The following is a 21,164-nucleotide window of genomic DNA, read 5'->3' as shown; positions in this document are numbered from 1 at the left end:
TGGTTTTACGCAGGTGCTCACACTTACTGATGATCAGTTAATCAAGTGCATTCGATTAACAGCACCTTACTGTTTCTATAGGACTACAGACCTGCTGGGCAACGAGTTCTATACAACTGTGCAACTTTAAACTGTGATGTTAAAAATTAGCTTTCAAAGTATTTCTCCACTGGTGGAATCTCCTCAGGGCTCGCTGAGCAGATTCTCTTCAAATGTTAAAGCTGATTGTGTGACGAAATTGAAAGTATTCCTGCAGTGGAGTAAAAGTGCATTAATCAATAGTTTCAGGAATGATGAATAGACTTGGCTCTGCATGATAATCAATAAGATGGGACATTTTAGTCTGACACCGTGAGTGTGCTGCCTGGAATATTGTAGTTTATAGGTAATACTGGTATTGCTTTATGAATTACAATGTCTGAAACAGGAAAACAAATGTATTATAGCACTGGCCTTTCTAACCAGCAAACAGATCATTTTTAATAAACTTAAAGCTACACAAACCAAACAGTTTGAGGATGGAAAGCTGCCATAAAGATGTTATGGAGATCAAATTAGTGGAGCAGGCAATTCTCTGGGACCTGATGTGCTTGATGGTCCTTGGAGCTTTATTGGATCATATTTTAAGAAAGTTTAAACAGATTCTATAACACTGAACTTCTGTATATTCTGTACCCGAACATCACCCCAATTTATGTTTCTTTTTTGTTTTGTCTTTTTATCTGGAAAGGGGACATATACGCATATAAAATAGTTGTTGCTCTATAATACTTTATAAGAAATCTTTTGCACTATATTGTATAAGACATTTTCACAGTATCCAACGATTTTCATTTTAGTAGACGCTTGTTCGCACGCTGTTGTGTGCATGTATAAAATGGCTTTGGTGGACAAAAAAAAGTTTGCTCATGGTATTGCTCAATTTGGAATCCTTTTTACTGCTAAAATAAAGTGGGGCACATAAGAAAAAAGGTAAGAATCGCTGCATTAGAAGCTTTTACTTTCTTCACTTCTCAATTTAGAGAGAAATCGCGTCCACATTCTTTTTACAGGAGTTAATTTTTTCTTTTCACCCGTGTCCATTGACACCTATACTATTCAATTCTCCGACGATGCCTAGCAACAGCTCCCAAATCTCGCGTTGGAATCACATATCTTCCCAGCACATTTTGAACTGCGTAGCGATCGAGTTATCCTGCGTTGTGTGTGGGGAAAATAAACATCAACATGGCAGATGTTGAAACGGCTAAAGAAGAACCACAGGAGGAGGAAATTTCTGAATCAGTCAAGTCGGAACCCGACGAGACATCTGAAGAAACACCCAACGGTGTGAAAATGTGAGTTAAAAAGTTGTAATATTATCCGGTCGTTCTGCGTCGCTGTTAGCTAGCTTAGCTAAAATGGAGTCCTTGAATATTAGCTATTGTTAGCAAAGAATCCTCCAATCTCTTGTAAGAAATATAACGTCGAAGTATATGTGTTAAATTTAAATATAATGTAAGACTTTAAGGTATATATGCATCTCCATAAACTGTGGCCACAATGTTACAAGGCTGGTGCAATGGGTCATTCTCGGTTAGGTGCTACTCTCCATTGTGTTGTGCTTTCATATTTAGCTAAAGCTAACGAAACTCTGAAATTCAGCGCTAGTAACCACCAAGCCAGCCTTACTTTAATTAAATTAATTAGGTTTAACCACAAGCAAAATAAGCTGTGCTTTTACTAGTTAGCACCCATTCTAATCTTAATGAAATTGTTCATGGCCATTGCGCTATGCTATGCTAACAAACCTGCGGTTAGCTGCTAATGGCTCCGCGCTGTTGCACAAAAATTATACCGGCTTAATACATTTAAAGTGCTCTATACGCATTAAAGTATCAGTTCATTTAAAATGTGTGCTGTATTTTCATAAGGATTTATAAAATGTCACACTTGGTTGAAATCAGAAGTTGCATGAATACTTTTCTTTTAATTTGTTTATGCATTCATCTACTCACGTAGTTGTCATTTACACGCAAAGAAATCCAAAGTTTGTCTAGCACGTATGCATGCATATTGCTGTTTGTGGGTATGGCTATTTTAGATCATGATGATATTATTATTATTATTATTACTTTAGATCCATATTATAGAATTTATTAATATGAGTAGAGTTTTTTGTATGTATAAGGTTAAAAAAGGTATAAATTAAATTTCTAAAGCAAATCACAAAAGATGAGTCTGCTATTACTCACAAATTTATTAAGGGTAGATTTTTAATTTGATGCCCCAGTGATCTGTGGAAGATGTTTAGAGATGTTGACCTGCACTTCTCTGTATTTTGTAGGGAAGAAGAAGGCAAGCCCCCCAAAGAAAAGCATGATGGTAAAGAGAAATCCTCTGGAGGCAGAAGAGGAGGCCGCTACCATCCCTACAAAGACAAACATGGTGGAGAAAAGAAGGGTGCTCATAGGAACAGAGTGTTCATCAGCAATATCCCGTATGATATGAAGTGGCAGGCAATTAAAGATCTAATGCGTGATAAAGGTAATCTACCCAGTGATGGGTATGGCGTCTTTCCCTCTGCCTCTCTCTTCAGCTGAAAAGAAGATTTTGACCTTTTGTTCTGTTTTGTTACAAGCTTGAACGTTTGCTTCTAACGCCAGCTAATTTGTGTGTAGCTTTTGTGGATATGCTTAGTGCAGATATTAAGGAACCGCCATATTGTGATTTAAGGTTATTGGAGTTTTAATTCTTTTATTTATGTATTTATTTTTGGATGGGCACCAATTTAGCTTGGGCTGATATGTATGTGAGGAAAAAGTAGGATTTACGTAGTTACATTGTTACTTGTTTTAATGGATTGTCAGCTCCAAAATGTAACCTCAATCCAGCAAGGAATATTTTGATTGTTGAATGTTTTTGTTGCATCTGCATTAAGGTGAATCTTGCTAGTATCAATGAAAAATATTCCAATGTTTTACTTTATGAAATACAGAGTTCCCAAAAAAGATATTTTGAAAGGTCAAAGGACAGCTTAAACATCTCAACTGCCTTGAATGGAATTTGTTGCTAAACTGATCACGTTGAAGTCTTTTGATTTGAATTTTGAAATTCCCAGGTTTAATATAGCTGTGTTTTTGTTTTTTGCTGTTTTTGTTTTTATTTTTCTGGCCTTGGCCTTTGGGTGTCTCAGTCACTGCCCAGAAAGGCATGGTGTTGTCTGGTGGGATGTTGGTCTGGGCTGGCTGTTGATCAATGGGGACATCTCCATCTGTAGCTGTATTGCCAAGGCCAGCGGTGATTTGAAGACTTGGTGACTTAAATTCCTTTGTTCTTTTGGTATTTTCCCTTTGTATGTCTCATGTAGTTGGTGAGGTTACATACGTGGAGCTCTTTAAGGATGCTGAAGGAAAGTCAAGGGTAAGTGATGTGGCCAAATTGCTGCACGAGGTTTTAAATGCCCTCAGCAGGCTCTCAATAATGTAGTGCTCTTTTAGGCTCTGATCCTTTGGGTTAAATGAACTGGAGACACTATAGGTTGTGTTTAGAGCCTGAAAGATGGCTAATGATTGATTTTTCATTTGAAAGGGAGATGTCCTGTTGACTTTTGGAAATGTAGCCAATGAACTCATCTAAGAGTATACTTTTGCTTTTGTTGTTGTCATTTCAATTGGTTTAAAAGTTTGTTTGTTTGGCCATTTTCCAAAGGGAAATGCGGGGTTGTGTGATTGGTCTTATTGATTGACCCTCATGTCTCAAAATTTTATTTTACAATTCTGTTATATGGCAAAGCTTTCTGTTTAATGGAACAAAGCAGTTGCAAAAGACCACGTAGTTGTTTTTGTTATGTCTTTATGTTAAATGGCAACAAATGATGCAATAGATTTAAAGATGAACCACACATTTTTTCTCTTAAAGTCACAACTTGTTAATCCTAAACAATGTACTAAATACATTTGTTGTTGCTTTTTTCATCTATCGTGGTAATCAATGTCCAGTTCAAAACCTAAATATTTTCAGGTAAAATAATAGAATGTTTAAATATTACTGACAAATGTGATTGTTTTTTTTTTAGTTTTTTTTTTTTAATTTTAACTGCAACCTTTATATATTACTGTTTAGATATTTTTCTTCTTGTAATATCTTTAATTATTAAGAAATGTGATGTTTGTTTGTTTTTGTTTTTTTTCAGCATTTTTTCTTGTTTGCAGTAAAGTTAAAAACCAGCCGGCTCAAGCCAGCAGGGAAAATATGGCCAACATGCATAAAAAACATATTAAAAACTAGTTGAGATGTTATATTATGTTTTTGTTTGTAATATCTTGTTTTTAACTGTATTTTGTTCCCTCCTTCTGTGACTCCTGAACTCCTGTGATGCCACCTTCGTAGGGGTGTGGGTAAGAAACCCTATTTTTCTCAAAGAAACAACTTTTGTTTTTATATGTTGTGCTCGCATTGACTCATGTGGCGTCTCCGTTTGCCTCGTTCAACAGTGTGGTGGAGTTCAAAGATGAGGAGTTTGTGAAGAAGGCAGTATTAACTATGAATAAACATGACCTGAGTGGAAGGCCACTCAACATCAAGGAGGTGAGAAGCATAGATTGCCGATTATATTTAGCTGTTCTCTTTTTTTTTTATTTTTTTTTTTTATTTTAAGAAAAGCTGATCTGATGTTGCTATTTTCTGTTGATTGTGGGCATATGAAGCAGTCATAAAAAGATTGTGGTGGTAACCATGATGTAGCATTATTACATTACATATGTTTTTGTTAACATCAGATCTGAAAATATCCAGCGATGTACCACTAAATTAAAATGACACTGTGAAATTTTCTAGTTTTATTTATTTTTTCTTAAATGTTATCATAATGTTTTCTATTTAAGGACCCTGATGGAGAGCATGCCCGCCGTGTGTTGCAACGCATGGGAGGGGGTCAACAGGGAGGCCGTGGGCAGGACATGGGGCCTGGTGTGATGAACCTCCCGCCCTCCATTGCTAACAACCCTAACATCCCACCTGAAGTCATCCATGCACTGGAGGCTGGGCGACTTGGCAACACTGTGTTTGTAGCTAATGTAAGGAAATGTTATTAAACATTAATTATCACTGTGCAATTGTAGACATCTGCCAAGCACACTCGTATACATAGTGAAGGCTTTAAAGTAATTTAATAGCTTGGCACCAGAGATTAGTATTACTAATTAAATATTTGACCAGCTGTGAAATACGTCCACAATCATATGTTTCTACAGGATTTGTGCCAGTCTATTTTAAGCCTGGCAGCCCACCAGAGTTTAATGGAGCTTCAGCTGGGCCTAAACATTGTGTAATTTAAAAAAAAAGTTTTTATGATATGTGTATATGTTGTAGCTATAACTGTTTAGCAAGCAAATCCACTTTCACCATTACAGTTACCGTTAACTGTTTACGCACAAACATGTAATTTAGAATTATTGTTGGGGGAGGGCGGTCAACCTGGAGAGAACCCACACAGACACAGAAAGGCTTTAGCTGGCCGGTGAATTCAAACCCCTTTTTTGTTGTGAGGTGACAGTGCTAAACCCTGCACCACTGTTCTACCCCGACCAAAAGAGTTAGTAGACCCCTAAGTAAGCGAAAATAACTAGATAACTACTGACATACGGTAGTATTGTTTTAACTCCTTTCATGTGCTATCCATCCACTAATGTTTACTGTTTACCGTAAGCAGTAGTATAATCCACTTTACTTTGTCTTCGTACTGAAAATGGGAAATGAACTCCCCACTGTACCACCGTCACCACCCTCCATAAGAGACGGCTACAAAAGCTGCTGTGCCATCTTTACCACACAGTGTGCACAGTATGGCTGTCACTGATATGGAGGTATAGCAGTTTCCAAATCTGTGTAGTAATCTTTTTTTTTTTTCCCTGTTTATTAAACGCACTGGTGTCTTTCTATTGTTCAACAGCTGGATTTTAAGGTGGGGTGGAAGAAGTTAAAAGAGGTGTTTAGTATGGCCGGTGTGGTGAAGCGAGCAGATGTAAAGGAAGATAAAGATGGCAAGAGCCGTGGGATGGGAACAGTGACTTTTGAGCAGCCACTGGAAGCTGTGCAGGCCATTTGTATCCTTTATAATTAAGTATTAATTAAAAAAGAAACAAAAAGAGAAAAAGAACTTATTCTGTACAATATTTACCACAGCATTCTCCTTGATGTTGATTCCAGCCATGTTTAATGGGCAGATGCTCTTTGACAGGCAGATGCACGTAAAAATGGTACGTGTGTGTTGTTTTTGTTTGTTAAGTTACAATGTGCTTTAAGCTATGCAGACGATGTGAATATGTGGGCAAAGAAAAATGCTTGGTCTTGCAGGATGAGAAATCTCTACCCGTTGAAGACTTTCGGCAAGTAGAAAAAGCACCTCAGTTACCACGTGAGTTTGCTGTTATTCCCTTATCATAAGCAAAAAACGTAATTTAAAAAAAATAGTTTTATTATCATTAATCAAGTAAACGCGTCTTACCAGAACAGGAAGTGAACAGCTGCATTTTAACAAGATGGTGTGTGAGTGAATAAATAATTTGTTCACCAAAATGGCAGTGTGCCTTTAGTATGTATGAAGTATGTCTTGAGCATTTCTTGTGGTTGGAGACAATACAGAAGGAATTTTTCTTCTTTGTGTAGGTGGTCTAGGTGGTATTGGCATGGGATTGGGGCCAGGAGGTCAACCCATCAATGCCAACCGCTTGAGTGGTGGAGGCGGCATGAGCGCTATGGGACCTGGAGGTCAGTCACCTTTTGAGATATTAGGTTTAAATTATATTCAGTGCAAAGTGTGTCGTATATATGCCGAGTTGCAACAGTTTGTCTTTACAAGCCAATATTTATCCGACAGAATTACATTTCCACTAGCTGATCATCAAATTAGGGTCTCATGGCAATATTAACTGTGTTCAAGTTAGACTGACATATATGCAACATACCAGTGTCTGTTTTTCTATTAGCCTCGATGTGCAAAGAAATGAAATGATCAGAGCTCTGTCCAGATAATATTTAAGCGCTTTTACGTTGTAAATTTTATGGAATTACATCTGTTTCTTGTAATTCGATGTTCCTTTGTCTTTGCCAGGTATGGATGTATCAGGTTATGGTGGAATGAACAGACTTGGGGGAGGTGAGCTTTTTGCTACCTACGAGTTTCTTTCCTGTTGAATGACCATGGTTACCTCGGTGTTAACAAAGGAGATTTCTTTTTCTCTTCTGCTTTCGATAGGAATGAGTAGTGCAAGTGGAGGCTTTGGAGGCATGGACAGCATGGGCAGTATGGGTGGGTTTGGAGGGAGGGACATGGCACCAGTTGGCAGAATGGGAGGTAAGTCTGTTTTACCCTCAGTGGGCCAAAAATCAGGTTTTCTTGTTTGTTATTGGTAACTAATGTGTCATCTCGTTTTATTGTTGATTGTTTTGTTTCTCTTTCATTGTATTTTTGGTGTTAAGATATGTACCGATCAGGAATGGGTGGAATGGATCGGGACTTTGGGCACGGTGACATGCCAATGAATCGAGGATTTGGGGATTCTTTTGGAGGAATGGGTAAGTTATACTCTCACTTCAGTGAGGCTGTGAGTTCTACTGCATCGTGGTATAATCGAATTTGCATCAACTTGCACTCTTCTTTAGGTGGAGGCTTTGGAGGAGGCATGGGCAGTGGTGGCATGGGGCACATGGGAACTGGATTAGGCACAGGTTAGGAAAAAAAAAATCTTAATACACAGTGTTTCAAATTATCATTTTTATAGCAGTTGTTCAGTAATTAAAGGTACATGAGACTCCACAACAGTACTCTTACTTAAAGTTTGGGCTGCCCCCAAATCATCATTTCCTTCCAGTAGTTAATATATTTAGTCTTTTCCAAGTCTGACCTTTTTGGTAAAATGTAACTCTTTTACTTGAATTTAAACAGTGTAAATTGATAAAAATGGAAAAATAAAAAAAAAATGAAACAAAATTAACAGTATTTCCTGCTATAACATAAGTAACATCTCTCATATCAGGCTTCCTAAAGGATAACATTTGAATAGAGAAACAGAAGCTTAGATCTTTATGGCTGATTACAGCAACCTAATCTCCTGAACTGTCATACACTTGGGTGGGTGTGGAAATGTGTGGTCATGGTTGTCACACAGATTAAGAAAGTAGTGTATTAATACGTCTTACTTATTAAGAGTCACAACAGACTCGGTCACCACACGCATTTTATTTTTGGTAACATAAATAAAGAATAAGATATAACAGGTTTTTTTGTATGAATTAGATTACTCTCTCTGGTAGCTGCTCTATAAACACCGGAACAACAGTATATATTTTTCTAGTGTTTTTCTCATTTTTGCTATGTAACTTTGCACTGTCCGCTTTATGCTGTAACAAATTTCCCTCGTGTGGGACTAATAAAGGTTATCTTATCTTACATTAATGACTAACCTCATATTGTGGCTGGAGCATCTCAGTTGTTCCCCTTCCCTACTGAAGTTTGGTCTGTTTACATCAATTTTCCATGCGATTGTATTTGTCCAAAAAAACCATCAGGAACTTTTATCAAGTGGAAAAAGGTTAGCGTTCATTCTCCAGGTTCACTGTGTTATGCTTTGGTAAGCTAACATAGCAGTGTCGCTAGCGATCACTAACACAGCATTATATACCATCTAGCCCAACTTCAGTAATCCTACAAACGTCACTATTGTGTAGTTTTCTCTCTACATTCATGTTGGAAGTGATAGCAGAGCTGTACGTTTTATTTTTTTCCAGAAATCTCTGTCAGAACATGCTATATCATGTTCAGGTAACTAGTGAAACCAGCGAGCTAACTTCTAACTCTGTTTAATTTAATAAATTCTGTTTTCATGGATGCCTGGACGTTAAACTTAATTGTTAAACCTGGTAAAGCAGCAACGCTGCTCATTTTATTAAAGATGAAAGAATTTAGAAAGTTTTTAACTCTCAGTGATGCTGCAGTGTTCGTTTGACTTTGGGACCTGAAGCGGATGGAGTTTAGGGCCCACTGTTTTATGCTTTGTTATGCTAACATCTGTGTCGCTAGCGATCACTAGCACAGCATCATATACCAGCTAGTCCAACTTCAGTAATCCTACAAACGTCACTGCTGTGTAGTTTTCTGTCTTCATTCATGTTGGAAGTGATAGCAGAGCTGTACGTTTTATTTTTGCCCAGAAATCTCTCAGTCAGAACATGCTACTAGTTTCGCTAGTTTAGGTAACTAGCGAAACTAGCCAGCTAACTATCTGCTAACTTCTAACTCCGTTAAATTTAATAATTTCTGTTTTCATGGATGCCTGGATGTTAAACTTAATTGTTACACCTGGTAAAGCAGCAACACTGATCATTTTATTAAAGATGAAAGTATTTACACAGTGTTCGTTTGGGACCTGACGCAGACGGGGTTTTGGACCCAGATTACTATGAGCCGTGAGGCTCCTGATTACGGTAGCCATAACGCTCAGACAATTGATCAAGCAGTGCGGCTTCGTAGCTTAGCAAAGTCCTACTAAAACATTTTTTGACTGATTTTTGAGCGCCGTGTACCACATAAAATTGGTTCGAGGTCAGTAAACACAGTCAGAATTCATAGATAAGGCGCACCAGAGTATAAGGCGCACTGCCGATTTTTGAGAAAATTAAAGGATTTTAAGTGCGCTTTATAGTGCGGAAAATATAGTACTTGGAGAAAAGAGATGCATTTTGAAGACCAAGAAAAAAACAGCAGAGGGCCTGGCTGGCCACAGCAACCCACAGAGAAAATATGCACTTTCTCTGTTTCATGTATGCCAAAAAACCCACACAAACCTGAAAATCTTTACAGTTACAGTATAAGATGGAATCTATGATGGAGTTGTCAAGTTTTGGTTGACCAGCCTTATGGTATTTTTCCATTTCATCCCAGGCTTGTTTAAATTATTAGACTGAAAGTATTCAGAACACTGCTGCCTGTACTATAGCAAATGCTATGGTATTTATTTTCCCAGAGATCGACAATTACTTGTTTGTTAGAGACTAAAAAGGGGTATAGTGGTTTGTCAGTAGTTAAAATGTTTTCTTTTCACAAAAGAATGAAGTTTTCCCATTGATTCTTCGTGCAGTGTGGTGACTAATTATTTAAACTGGTACAGAGTCTGCACCCACTGTATAAACAGTGTCATGGCGACATTGGCTTCTGTGATAGCAAGTTTGGAAGTGGAAAATCAATCCTCTTCTGCACCGTTTAGATACACTTCGGTTACATTTTATTAGAATAAGTTAATAAAAATCTATTCATAAAGCGGTGCAAAGTGTTTTAAAAGTCCCAATTCACAGAAATCTGTCATGAGGCTTTGTAGTTCTGCAGCAGTGCAGGAAACTGCAAACATGACCCTGTTAAAACCTAACTGTGCATTAGGTTAAATTGTTTGTGTGCACTTCTGTGTGTGTGTGTGTGTGTGTGTGTGTGTGTGTGTGTGTGTGTGTGTGTGTGTGTGTGTGTGTGTGTGTGTGTGTGTGCGCTCAGGTGGGGGAATGGGAAATATGTCGATGGACCGAATGGGCTCCAGCTTTGACCGTTTGGGAATGTCAGGAATGGACATGAACCGTGGCTTTGGTGGCTATGGAGGCGGGGGGCCGGGCCACATGGGTGGTGGCATGTCGGACAGAGGCTCAGGGTCCAAAGGAGGTTGCCAGATATTTGTGCGAAATGTAAGCAGAAATAAAACCATGTTCATTTATTCTGATTTTCAGAGCTGTTACATCTGTGGACATCCTTATCTTCCTATACAGTCAGTCGTGATAGTGATAGTAGTCATAGTGCAAGCACTATAGTATGCTGCCACTCAAAGTTTAAAATGTTAAAGGGGAATTCAAAGGTCCAGGTTTAGCAAACATCACTTGTGTTAGAATTTCTTGTAACCCCCCCATCATTCCTCTTTTGTTTAGATGTGTTCTCAAGACATTTGTGTATCTAAATTTACTGCTTCTTTAATCAGTTCGCTGTGCTAACATGATCAGTTAAACTTTAACGTGATAAACGTTCATTAGATGTCATTAAATATATTGTTGCTGGGCCTTTGATTGGATAGCTGCATAAGCACACAAAGTTATTAATAATATGTGGTGTGCTTTGATGAATCATTAATTTTTGCTTGGAGGATTTATGATCAGTTCGATGTCATCTTTGACATGTTTGATTCCTGTACAAATAGGGCTGTTCGATATAACGATATATATCGGATGACGATATAAAAACGTCTTATCGTTTCATTTTACGCTATCGTTTGTTTCGTGGTGTTGCAAAATAAACGTTTACGGCAATATTTTTTCATTATTTTGATGGTCACTGTAGTGGCTATATTAATTTCTTAAAGTTCTCACTTTCTCTTATATTTATAACCACACTACAGACAGACAAGCGTTTGTTTTTATGCGTTGTCGTTAGCAACAACGACGGTAAAACCACCGCGTGTCCGCTTGTTTATGTTCCACATAAACATTTCACAATAAAGCTCAAGATCCTGTTGTGACTTTTCAAAATAAACTGAATCACGTGAAAGATGCAGTTTTACGGATTAGGAAGCAAAAAAGAGCCGTCAGGTGCTAAAAAAAATAAACCTTAGACTCAAACGTTAGAACAGGCTTTCACACGCAGCACGCCGTGTAAGAAATACTCACAAAGAAAACAGCGGCCCTTACAACTTATGTCTAAAAATGTATAGTTTCATGCATCAGTTAAAACACTCGACTCCAGGTACGCGACGCCCAGCTGGAAACACTTCACGCAAGTCGAGCTGCCCGAGATTCACAGAATTTATAGAAAATGTTAAATTTTTGTGATTTATATCGTTATCGGACGATAGATGTCTTAATATCAGGATATGAGATTTTGGTCATATCGCACAGCCCTATGTACAAAGGTCCAGCTGTAAATGTGTTAATGCTGACTAATGTAATGACTGAAGTATATTTTTGTTTTATAGCTGTCCTATGATTTGACATGGCAAAAACTGAAAGACAAGTTCAGTCACTGTGGTAAGTGTTTCGCTTATTATAGACCACTGAATTAATTATTCTGTTTAATTCATGAACCACTGGAGCACTTTTGGCATTTCACCACAATTGATCGCTGAAAACAAAGACCAATATCTAAGATTTAATCAGCACTTTGTTAAAGATTCTGCTTTCAAAATTCAGCCGTTGCTCATTCTTTTCTGCTACAGGTCAGGTAATGTTTGCAGAAATCAAGATGGAGAATGGAAAGTCGAAGGGATGCGGAACGGTGAGATTCGACTCTCCAGAGAGTGCCGAGAAGGCCTGCAGGATGATGAATGGAACCAAGATAAATGGCCGAGAGGTGGACGTCCGTATTGATCGAAACGCCTAGATCCTTTGTAGAAGTGAAGCTAACACGTACACATTCAGTCCCCTTGCCAATGATCTTTTGTTTTGTTTTAAAAACACAATTACTTCATATCTTCACGTGTAAACTGTTTCTTTCTTTCGTCCTTTTGTTTGTTAATGTAAACTACATAGCTATTTTGTTTTATAAACCCTTTTTAATTTGTGAGACAGTTTATTTGACCAAATAAAGTTTGTAATTTTTAAACTTGGTGGTTGTAAATTCTCCTGAGATCAAAGTCTCGAAGTTGTTCTTCATTGTCTAAACTTTTGCTGTAGTTCTGCCCCCACCCTCCAAGAACAGTGTTCTACATTGGCATCTTCAAATCTAAAAAATACCACAATAGTCCACAGATGAAACTCAGTATGAGCTTATTTTATAGGAACAAAAAGATATTCAAGTATTTAAACCTTCAAGCTTAAAGTTTAGTATTTTTAGTTAGATCGCGAGTGGGTTTGGCATAATCCTGACAAACTGAATTACCTGCTGCGGCGACCTGTTAATAAGAATACAGCCAAAAGTAGCTGTTTTGTTTAGATTTGTTTGTTGTTTTTAGTTATATTATGGCACGTGTATGTCAGGGGAATACAATACGGACACCTAACTAGACATCAGTGCTGTAAAAAAGATGCATAACAGTGTGTCCTCAAGCTGTTAGAAAGATTTCATCAAAGCTACAGATTAAAACGGGATTTTAAACTATTTTTATTTGAATTAGGTTTGCTACAGTTTTGAACAAATTCTTTTTTTTGGAAGGTTTTTGTGCTTAGCTTGAACTAAGCTTTGTTGGGTTTGTTCTGAGGGTAGATTAGTGTCTAAAGTCCACGCAAGCATTGCAAACTTGGTTGTGGAAAAAAAATGCGTGACAGTTTTAGGGAACTGAAGATGAGTGGAAAGTTTTTCTTTCTTTTTTTTTTTTTTTTTTAACTATTTATGGCTCTAACCATTCTTTCTCGCTCATAAAAGCTTATCAGAGAAATAAGTCTTTGTTTTAGCTCAACCACCCTCTTAAAAAGGAGGACAAGGCCAGATGAGTTCAGTTTAAACCTTTTATTTCTTTTCTTATTGGAAATTGCAGTAAACCTGTGGGAGCAGTAGCTTTTTGTTCATGACCCTTATGTAAGACAGGGAATGTCTTGCAATGTGAAGATGGGCCTTGTGATGATACTGGTCTTGTCTGGATCTTGGTGTACACGCCCAAAAGAATGATCCTAGGAACATTGCCACCTTTGGTAAAATATATTAACAATAGATCATTCACTGAGGTGACCATCACGTATGCGTGCCGTAGCAACTTGATATTTGTACATTTTTAAAAGCTTAACATTTTTGTTTTTACTCAGAAAATATGGCTTTAGTCCTGAGAAGGTCAGATCTCAGTCGCTGCACAGCCTTAGGGGATTATTCCCAATAATTCCCAGCTCATACAGGATGGACAGAGTGGCAAAGAGGATGTAGCAGATGAGAGAAACGATTCCCAGCTTCCAGTCCAACTTCCATCCGTTGATGTGCACGGCTACGAAAAGGAAGACAATTGAAAGGAGAAGTGTGCAGGAAATAAAGACCAGTCCGGTGCTGTTGACCTCTACAGGGTTGTTGGTGTCCACAAAGGCAGTTTTGATGAACCAAGGCAAACCCAGGCACAGCATGTCAAACACATTAGAGCCCACAATGTTGGACATGGCCATATCGGCTTTCCCTTAAGAGAGAGAGGAAAAAAAGTTTACATTGAAATTTTAAAGAATTCAACATTCCTGTATTTTGAGTGAACAAGCTGTGGAAGTTTAAATGTACAGCAAGCAGTTGTTCAGGAATTTTAAATGACGTTAATGAAACTGGAAATTAGTGTTACCTTCTCTGGCCACCATCACACTGGCCACAGTGTCAGGTATACTGGTTCCAGCAGCAAGCAAAGTAAGTCCCATAATAGTATCGGGGATAGCAAGGGTCTCACCTGCATAAACACAATGCCAACACAAAGTCGGATTACCCTACCAATAACTTCAAGATACAGTGTTGTGCAAAAATATTGAACTACTACACATTTTTTTTATGTCTTGCAAGGGAAATAGGTGCAGAGATTAATGGAAATGCAGTATATCAGGCAAAAACAGTTAGTACAATTTCTGTGTCTAACACACCTGACTGAAATGAAGCGCCAAACCCATGACAGAGCCTCCTCTATGTTTAACAGATGGCTGTGGAGACTTTTCTCCCTGTTTTCCAGCCTTAAATATAGCTTCTTGACATTCTCAACTAAAGAGATACCACTTCTGTAGTCAAGTCAGTGAAGAATGTGAACAAATTATGTTTTGCGACAGGCTGCTAGTAACAAAGTGCCTAAAAATACAAATTAACATTGGTTCTCTGCGAAGTCGTCTGTAATGTGTAGACACAACACTGGTTCTTCCCTTAGGTTGGGTACTTTTTTTGTTTGAATGACTCATACGTCAGGGTTAAGTTGCTCAACAGAAACATTCCCTTGTAAAGGGTCAGGTAGAAGCGCTGAAAATGACTGAAAAAGCAGCTAAGGAAAACCTTCGACCTGAAGAAAACTGAAGGAACTATTTCTCAAGAACCTAAGCTAAATATCAAGAAATGAGGGGTGGCTCAAAAGTACATAGTACTGTGGATCTTCCATAAGAATGTGAAATCCTATTATCAAGTTAAATAAACAGCACATCTGCTCCTTCTCTTTTTGAAAATTAAGTCCATTATTAGACATTGTCCATTATCCAGAATCCACATTCATCATAGGAAAATAAATAAATTTCAGGCAAAGTGATCCAGAAAATAACTCACCAATATTAATCACCACCTTAAATGAATCCTTACAATCCTGCCTGTGAACTGTGACTGGGTTCTCTGTACTGTCCAATTCAGTGCAGAGCCTACATGCCTGGTATTTCCCTGCATGTGAGCCTTTCTGAGAACTATTGGATAATAATCTCATTATACATTAAGTAGACCTGCCACTGTCACATGATAATATTGCCTTTTTACCCTGAACTTGGAATATAGTTCTATAGTTCATTCTTTTGTAGATGGAAGGTGGAGGGGTTCTTGAAGCCCTGTATACACTCAGTCCTCATGTGACTGTGTTTCCCTAGGGGTGAGCCCCCTGTTAATTGCTGTGGCCGGCTAGGCACATGGCCCACTGGAGCTACAACAGACCCCCTCTGAACCTGCCTAGACAATGGCATCCCAGGAATTAACCAGCAGACCAACATGTGACTGTACTCTGCAAATCCAACATTTTTCTCACAAGTTTCAACACTTGTGATCTGCCGTGGCTCAGTGGGTGATGAGCTCATTTACACCTGTAGCTAATCTGCAAAAGTTTAATGAAAACTACAGAATTTTATTACAGACTTCAGAGTTAAAACAGCCATCTTACCAACTACAGTGACCATCCACACCAGCACATATGTAAAAGCTGAGATCCAGACTGCTGACATGAGGAAAGTGATCACGAACCACTGCTTCCAGAACCTTCTCCTGCAGTCAGGGATGGTGAGGAAAAGCAGAGTAATGATGGGCAGGGACAGTACCCACAGAATCCGTTTCATGTCGCTCTCCGGGACGGCAAAGACACTTTTATGCTCTGCTGGTATGAGAGAATATACATCGTACATCTCTCCTAGATCAAACACGAAGGCGAATGACTCAAAGTGGCGTTGAAGGAAAGCAGTTTTACTGTGCCACTAAGAAGTGCGCCTTACCTTCAGGAATCTCATTGAGTCCGTGTAGGCTGAGGGACAGGTGAGAGTATCCTGACTCATCGTGGAAGATCCCACTGTCTGTTCTGGAGCGACTGTGGACTCGCAAACTGGTGTCGTCATTCCAACCCAGCAGACGCTGTGTCTCAATCTTTTCACACGAACCTGACCCCAGACACGTGCAGCAAGGGCTCAGCTTCCTCAGGACAAACTCACTGATGCGAAGGTCAAAGCACAGAACCACAATGTAAACGCCGTAGACCAGCAGGAGACAGGCAGCATCATACCTGTCAACAAATTACACAGTTTGAGCATTAATAGTTCATTGACATACTGTAAATGAAAAATATTGTAAATAAAACATACAATGCTGTGAAAAAGCATTTGTCCCCTTCCTGAGTTTTTAGTTTTTTTTGCATATTTGTCAGACTTATATGTTTCAGAACATAAACAGATTTTAATATTAGACAAAGATAACCTGAGTAAATACAAAATGCACTTTTCAATTATTATGTCAATGTAAGTAATAGCAGTGATGAACCATGGTGAGAGCCATTATCCACAAATGGAGAAAACATGGAACAGTGGTGAACCTTCACCAGAGTGACCAGCCTACCAAAAATACTTCAAGAGTTCTTCGATGACTCACCCAGGAGGTCACAAAAGAACCCAGATCACCATCTAAAAAACTGCAGGTCTCACTTCCCTCAATTAAGGTCAGAAAACATACTTTTCAGTGGCTTTTGTACCACTGGATTATTTCAACATATTTTCCATGTGTAATTCTCCAAATTGTTGTTGCTTTTTTTTTTAGCCATGGATATAGTTATGACAGTACCATAAAAAACAAAAAGAAAAAACAAACCTGTAAATACCTGCACTGTACAAATTGTTTTGTGATTTCTTTTAATTTGTTTTTCTCTACATCACAAGAGGCAATAAAACGCTGTAAATGACTTTGTATCTTGTTACCACCCTTTGGGTTATAAAATAGAGTCTCTTATAAAAGGACAAAGTCTTTTACAACCCAAATTCAACACCTGTTTGTATGTGGTGAAAGGTCTTAAGATGATTCATGTAATGATGAGTTAGTACACACAAATACACTCACCAGTAAACTTTGTTATCTGAAATAATCCCAATGACAGCAGCAACACTGATCCCATATGCCAGGCAGTCCCTGAATAGTGGCCAACAGGTGAGACGCCCAGCCTAATAAAGCGAACAAAAATAAGAGGTTTAAGGCTCATAAAACACAACGATCCTTCTGTTTTGGCTGAGCAAAAGTGCAACTGCTACACACAAGTAGTTAGCAGAGGTGTAATGTTTGTCTGTATCTTATGTGTTATCGTGTCAGAATGTACCATAGAGGCTAAAAGTCCACAGGCACCACAGATTCCTAGCAGGTTGTAGACAGCCGATCCCACAATGGTGCTGACCCCAATGTCCCCTTTTGTCACAAACACACCTGACAGTAAAGAGCACATTTTAGCTTTGAAGCCAGGAGCAATGAGGAAGCATGACAGGGAAAAGAAATAAAGATCTGAAAGTTAAAATAGCCTAGTTCAAGGACACTTTTCCTTTTTGTTCCCATGTAGTAAAGTCACTATGTCAGACTGGGGAACACCACAAGGACACAGATGATCATACTGGGGTTATCATGTCATAATTAGGTTTTTACTTAGTTTGTGATTACCTAGGAAGGCTGTGACTAGTTCAGGTGCAGAACTTCCAGCTGCCATAAACGTGGCTCCTGCTACGTCCTGTGACAATCCCAGACCTGAGAGAGGTCCAAAATAACACACACACACAAAAAAATATAATGCACAGTTTTGTTCAACAATAGCACAATCCCTCCTCAAATGGCCCATTAAAAACAGATTGATATATTTATTTTTAAGGATTGGTCTGTGATATTACATTTTATATCCGCCCACTGTGGGCTTGTTTAGTCAGTCAGTTGATTTCATGGTTTGATCGTCTATTAAAAAAGGATATGTTTAAAAAAAAAAAAAAAAAAATACTTAGGTGTTGGAGGGATAGGTGCATAAAGTTGAAAACTTTCACAATGTTTGTAGACTTTGCAAAGACCAAACTACTAGTTTACATTAACTATACCAAAGGATTAACTGACTAACAGCTTTATTTATTACTTAAAATGTTCAGTAAGTTAAATATTTCCTCACACTGTATGTGTAGATTTGGCTCCCACCTTGTAAATGAAGAAATTGCGTTAGAATCTGTTGTTATAAATCCCGATTACTCTGATAATCACACAGTGCAAAAATACAATGAGAACATCCACCCAAGCCTACACCTACACCTTACACGCAGATGTTCTATTGGAAACGTGTGTGTTATGTAGAACTTACGTTCACTGATTACTTCTAATGATGGCAGAAAGTAATCGTCGCAGACTATAGAGACAGCCAAAAGCATGTAGAAAATAAGCATAAAATAAATGACGAGCCCTCCGTCCTTCCTCTCCTGCACTGTGAAGAAGCCTTCAGGAAACTCGGAGGACTGTGGCGGGATGCATTCTGTCTCATTCTCTAAAACAGCAGAAACAACACGCACACGCATTCAAATCAAGGCTGTTAAAGTAAACTAATTCAAAAATAAGGGAGAAAAAATATTTTAGAACATTTTAGTAAAGTGAACTAAAATCTAATTGTACAGAAAAGTTTCAGTCTGGCCATTTTGGTCGAATACGTCAGTACAGAAAGCCTGAGGGAGATTATCTTTATGGAGACTGGGATGAGGATGAATCAGTCGCCTCCAGTAACGGTTGTGTGATAATACCTATTTTCAACTTCTTAAATCTAGCCCCTGACAAATACACGCGAGAATATTATCAAATAAAAGACGAAAGCACCGACTCTAATAACGACTCTTAACAACTCATACACACAAACTGTCACCCCAAGAAGCCAGCAAGTTGCTAGAGCGCTCTGCCAAGATGGTTAGCTCTATTTTCACGGCAGTTACACGGTCTTTCATGCCGATAACACACGACGATTAGTAGAGCAAACATTGCCACAGTTGCTATGCCACATGATTACGCACACATTATTACCGTGACATAACTCATGACACACTGAACAGATTGTCACTATAAAACAAAACTCCCCCAGATTATTGTGGCAGCTCTAAAATGTTACAAAGTAACCCAAAAATCCCGCACGCACTTGTTTCAGATATGCTTACCCACGGCCCGACGCACCCTGACAGAGTGACTTTCCTGTGCTGTTTTTGCTGTTACTGAAAGGAGACTGACCGTGCAATACAAAAATATTACAAATCCCAGAAAGTAAGGTATAAAATCTTTTCTCTTCTTTTTCTGCACAGCTACAGCAGTACCCATGGTCATTTTAAAATTAAATAAAACAAAAAAATAAATACGAAATTAGCGATTAATCCAAGGACGCATGTGTGTCTTTACAAGCTTGTAGAAATGTACTAAGGACTAAAATTGGTTGTGAGCGCTGCATCTAACACTACATACGGCTGCAAGCTGCAAAGAGAGATTATTGGGAGGGGGGACATTTTAAAGTCTGGTGCTACTAAGAATGGGGGATCACGAGTTGCGAGTCATTCCAGTCAGCTTGAACACAATCCAGCCTGAGGCGCAGCAGGGGTGAAATCCAGATTTCTTTAAACACAGTTTTAATGCAGCTTTACAAGTGGAAATGTAATGTTTTCTTGATTAAATACACATTTAAGCAACACACTTGCTGAATTTGGAGATGATCATCTTCACGTCAAACAGTGGCACTGTGGGCGTACATGCAGGCCACTCAACTAGGCCTTTGCGCATATCTGACTCGTGATTGTAGACAGAACATAACCATAAACAGGATTTAGTGTAGTTTTAGTTACACCGTAGACTGATACCCATACTCCTCACATGTGAGGAAAAAAAGGGGGTGTGAATATGTGGAGGGACGGGGTGCCAGGGCTTGTTTGGACATGCCCCAAAGTTTCCCCCGGAGCCACAGAGCGTCAGTCAGGAGTGCTCTCTGTGTGGATCGCCTTCGTGCTCCAAAGACATGAAATGAATGGATATTAAAACGATGGATAGTTTATCCTGAGTCCAAACAAGATGATTTGAAAAAAGGTGAGTCAATTCAATTACTGGTTTTCTGAGAGGCTGCTCTGTGTCTATTGCACGTATTTCATTAAGCAGAAGATTTAACATTATGAATTTATATTATGAAAGCAACTTTAAGGTTGACAAATGCTTAAATCATCAGTCTGGCATTTCTGTTGCACCAGTGAGCAGTGCACACTAGCCGAATGAAGCTGAACTTGCTTGTTTTGTTGTGCTAATTGTGATGAATGATGCTGAGCCTAGCTGTGAGTTAATGGCGCCCCTGTGTGGCATTGACTGGGTTTGTGGTTTGCTGGTCATCTTGTGTAGACTGATAAGGGCCTAGCCTGGAAGTCATGCAACAAAGAAATAAGGCAATGTTAAAAAAAACCCTAAAACAAAAACCAACACAGGTATTCTGGTAAATAGACGGTATGCTTGGAGATATTTTTTAAAATACTTGCTCTTAAAGGTTTTTTTTTAATGTTTATTTACAAGATTTTAACTTAAAATTACATAAAATCAAATAAAAAACAATGACATCCAAGCGCAGAAAGTAAGACAAAAACCAAAAAACCAGAACAGGAAAACAATAAAAGAAAAGAAAAAAATAAGGCAATATACAAACATGCAATCCTCTCTCATAGCCAAACCCTAAACAAGGGAGGAGATGGTGATTTCCAGGCTCTAAGAATAGCTACAATAGCTTTTAGCTACAATCATGTCAAACATTAAGGGTTTCTGAAGAGGACGTCTAAGTGCCAGTGAGGTTAGGGAGCAGCCTAGCACTGCAAGTATACAATCCGGCTTTAATTTTAAGTCATAAATCCGGTTATACATATTAAATATCTCTGCCCAAAAAAGTTTAGGGAAAGACCAGAAAAGGTGGGCAGTGGTTCCTTCCATTGCTTTGCATTTTATGACACAATGAGGAAATAGATGGAAAAATGCTGCC

The 21,164-nt window shown here is 38.5% G+C and overlaps 2 protein-coding genes across 5 annotated transcripts; one reads left to right on the top strand and one right to left on the bottom strand.

The window, feature by feature from the left end:
- The first annotated feature begins 1,147 nt into the window (after window positions 1-1,147).
- Window positions 1,148-12,607, top strand: myef2 (myelin expression factor 2). Its single transcript, XM_085273796.1, has 17 exons — window positions 1,148-1,337; window positions 2,327-2,526; window positions 3,350-3,402; window positions 4,372-4,379; window positions 4,476-4,569; window positions 4,866-5,057; window positions 5,933-6,086; window positions 6,190-6,239; window positions 6,337-6,397; window positions 6,649-6,750; window positions 7,094-7,138; window positions 7,238-7,336; window positions 7,462-7,557; window positions 7,645-7,710; window positions 10,523-10,707; window positions 11,982-12,033; window positions 12,222-12,607. The coding sequence occupies exons 1-17, from the start codon at window positions 1,228-1,230 to the stop codon at window positions 12,383-12,385; spliced, it is 1,731 nt and encodes a 576-aa protein (XP_085129922.1). The 5' UTR covers window positions 1,148-1,227; the 3' UTR covers window positions 12,386-12,607.
- Window positions 12,492-19,628, bottom strand: slc24a5 (solute carrier family 24 member 5). Of its 4 annotated transcripts, none has more exons than XM_085273755.1 (9): window positions 19,327-19,628; window positions 18,492-18,671; window positions 17,816-17,899; window positions 17,484-17,587; window positions 17,231-17,331; window positions 16,123-16,406; window positions 15,798-16,007; window positions 14,253-14,354; window positions 12,492-14,099 (listed from the first exon to the last, which is right to left on the bottom strand). In XM_085273755.1, the coding sequence occupies exons 1-9, from the start codon at window positions 19,487-19,489 to the stop codon at window positions 13,777-13,779; spliced, it is 1,551 nt and encodes a 516-aa protein (XP_085129881.1). In that variant the 5' UTR covers window positions 19,490-19,628; the 3' UTR covers window positions 12,492-13,776. The 4 variants fall into 4 exon arrangements, with proteins under 4 accessions (XP_085129881.1, XP_085129889.1, XP_085129900.1 ...); XM_085273763.1 differs by having other exon boundaries at window positions 15,798-16,004; XM_085273774.1 differs by lacking the exon at window positions 19,327-19,628 and adding an exon at window positions 19,027-19,138.
- Window positions 19,629-21,164: the final 1,536 nt, after the last annotated feature.

This window comes from Mchenga conophoros, linkage group LG1, assembly GCF_057382185.1.
Source record: "Mchenga conophoros isolate Kocher_MC1m ecotype Shallow Benthic linkage group LG1, M_conophoros_male_GT1.1, whole genome shotgun sequence".
Taxonomy (NCBI): domain Eukaryota; kingdom Metazoa; phylum Chordata; class Actinopteri; order Cichliformes; family Cichlidae; genus Mchenga; species Mchenga conophoros.
The sequence above is the reverse complement of the archived record's forward strand: the minus strand, read 5'-3'. Positions and strand labels throughout refer to the sequence as shown.

Coding starts and splice junctions, on each gene's coding strand:
- slc24a5 (XM_085273755.1), bottom strand. CDS start 19,489: ATGACCATGGGTACTGCTGTAGCTGTGCAGAAAAAGAAGAGAAAAGAT. Junction 14,355..15,797: donor GTGGATGGTCACTGTAGTTG/GTAAGATGGCTG, acceptor GTGTTTATGCAG/GTGAGACCCTTGCTATCCCC. Junction 14,100..14,252: donor TGTGATGGTGGCCAGAGAAG/GTAACACTAATT, acceptor CTCTCTCTTAAG/GGAAAGCCGATATGGCCATG.
- myef2 (XM_085273796.1), top strand. CDS start 1,228: ATGGCAGATGTTGAAACGGCTAAAGAAGAACCACAGGAGGAGGAAATT. Junction 6,398..6,648: donor AAAAGCACCTCAGTTACCAC/GTGAGTTTGCTG, acceptor TTCTTTGTGTAG/GTGGTCTAGGTGGTATTGGC. Junction 10,708..11,981: donor GCCAGATATTTGTGCGAAAT/GTAAGCAGAAAT, acceptor TTTGTTTTATAG/CTGTCCTATGATTTGACATG.